The sequence below is a fragment of the Nothoprocta perdicaria genome, unplaced genomic scaffold (genome assembly GCF_003342845.1).
Source record: "Nothoprocta perdicaria isolate Ctin4 unplaced genomic scaffold, notPer1 scaffold_541, whole genome shotgun sequence".
In the NCBI taxonomy this organism is placed as follows: domain Eukaryota; kingdom Metazoa; phylum Chordata; class Aves; order Tinamiformes; family Tinamidae; genus Nothoprocta; species Nothoprocta perdicaria.
The window spans coordinates 54,231-55,788 of NW_020455801.1; the positions used below are offsets into that span (position 1 = coordinate 54,231).

The 1,558-nt window shown below is 47.4% G+C and overlaps 1 protein-coding gene across 1 annotated transcript; it reads left to right on the top strand.

The window, feature by feature from the left end:
* Positions 1-619: 619 nt before the first annotated feature.
* Positions 620-1,558, top strand: LOC112955189 (olfactory receptor 51G2-like). The gene has a single exon (XM_026048465.1). It carries the CDS (start codon positions 620-622, stop codon positions 1,556-1,558), a length of 939 nt encoding a protein of 312 aa, XP_025904250.1.

Sequence of the window (1,558 nt, forward strand, 5' to 3'; positions counted from 1 at the left end):
TGCAACTCTGCAACACCTCCACAGAAGTGATCTAGGGATTGCATTCTTCAAGCACCAGAAGATCTTGGGGTGAGGGAGCTGTAACAATATCTAAATGCACAAGTCTAGATGTCTGGACTGTTGTTTTGCAGAAGGACAAGGAAATACCAGAGCAAGGGCTCTTCATCCCTGGGCTTCCTTGACTTTATGCTCTTTGTATAAGATACCAGCCTATTGTCACCCCTCATCTAACATATCACTTTTGAAGTCTTTTTGCCCTCTGTTACAACATATTCAACATAGTAGTCAGCCACTGATCTCGTTTCTATCTCACGCTGCTTTGTCATGTAGATGTCCATTACTCAGCCTTCATTTAGGTGCTGTATCTACCCATCTCTGTAAGCTTTTTGTAACTTAGGAGCTGAATTACTCCCTGATAAGAGCAGCTCACAAAGACAAAACGTCCTTTCATTGTTTCATAGAAAGCTCAGAAGTCTGGATCTCTCATTACAGTAAAAGCAATGAGAAAAAGGTTTTGGTTTTTTGCATGATTATTCTTTGACCTCTACAATTTTTTTTTGTAGGATGTGTTGGATCTGTTGTTTGGACTTTGATAGAACAAAGATGTTGCCTTAAGAAAATGAGCAACAACAGCCTCCTTAGACCTTCTACATTCCTTCTGACAGGAATGCCAGGAATGGAAGGTGGAAATGTGTGGATTGCTCTCCCTTTCTGCTCCATGTATGTTATTTCCATCCTAGGCAATAGCACGATCCTCCTTGTCATCAAGGCAGATCGCAGCCTCCACAAGCCTATGTACCTCTTCCTGTCCATGCTGGCTGCCACAGAGCTTGGCGTCTCCCTGTCTACGCTGCCCACGGTGCTAAGCGTGCTGCTCTTCGATTCACGAGAGATTGAGATGAATGCTTGTCTTGCTCAGATGTTCTTCATTCACTGCTTTTCCATCATGGACTCGGGAGTGCTGTGGGCCATGGCCTTCGACCGCTTCGTGGCCATCTACAACCCACTGCAATACGCATCAGTGCTGACCAACCCCCGGATCGGGCTCATTGGGCTGGGGCTCGTGGTGAGGAGCATTGGCCTCTTGGTCCCCTTGCCAATTCTCCTCATCAGGCTGCCATTCTGCAGGTCCCGTGTGCTCGCCCACTCCTTCTGCCTGCACCCCAACTTAATCCAGCTGCCGTGCGCAGATGTGCAAGCGAACAGCATGTACGGCTTGTTCGTCCTGCTGGTCACGTTTGGGCTGGACTTGCTGTTCATTGTCCTCTCTTATGTTGTCATCATTAAGACTGTGCTGAGTATTGCGTCCAAGGAGGAGCGCCTCAAGGCCCTGAATACCTGCGTCTCCCATATCTGCGCTGTCCTGATCTATTACTTCCCCATGATTGGCTTATCCCTGGTGCACAGGTTTGGGAAGCATGCATCTCCCGTGATTCACTTCCTCATGGCCAATATCTACCTTCTTGTCCCCCCCGTGTTAAACCCTGTTATTTACAGTATGAAAACTAAGCAGATCCGCAGAGGCATTTGCAAACTACTAACTCCAAAAGGACACTGA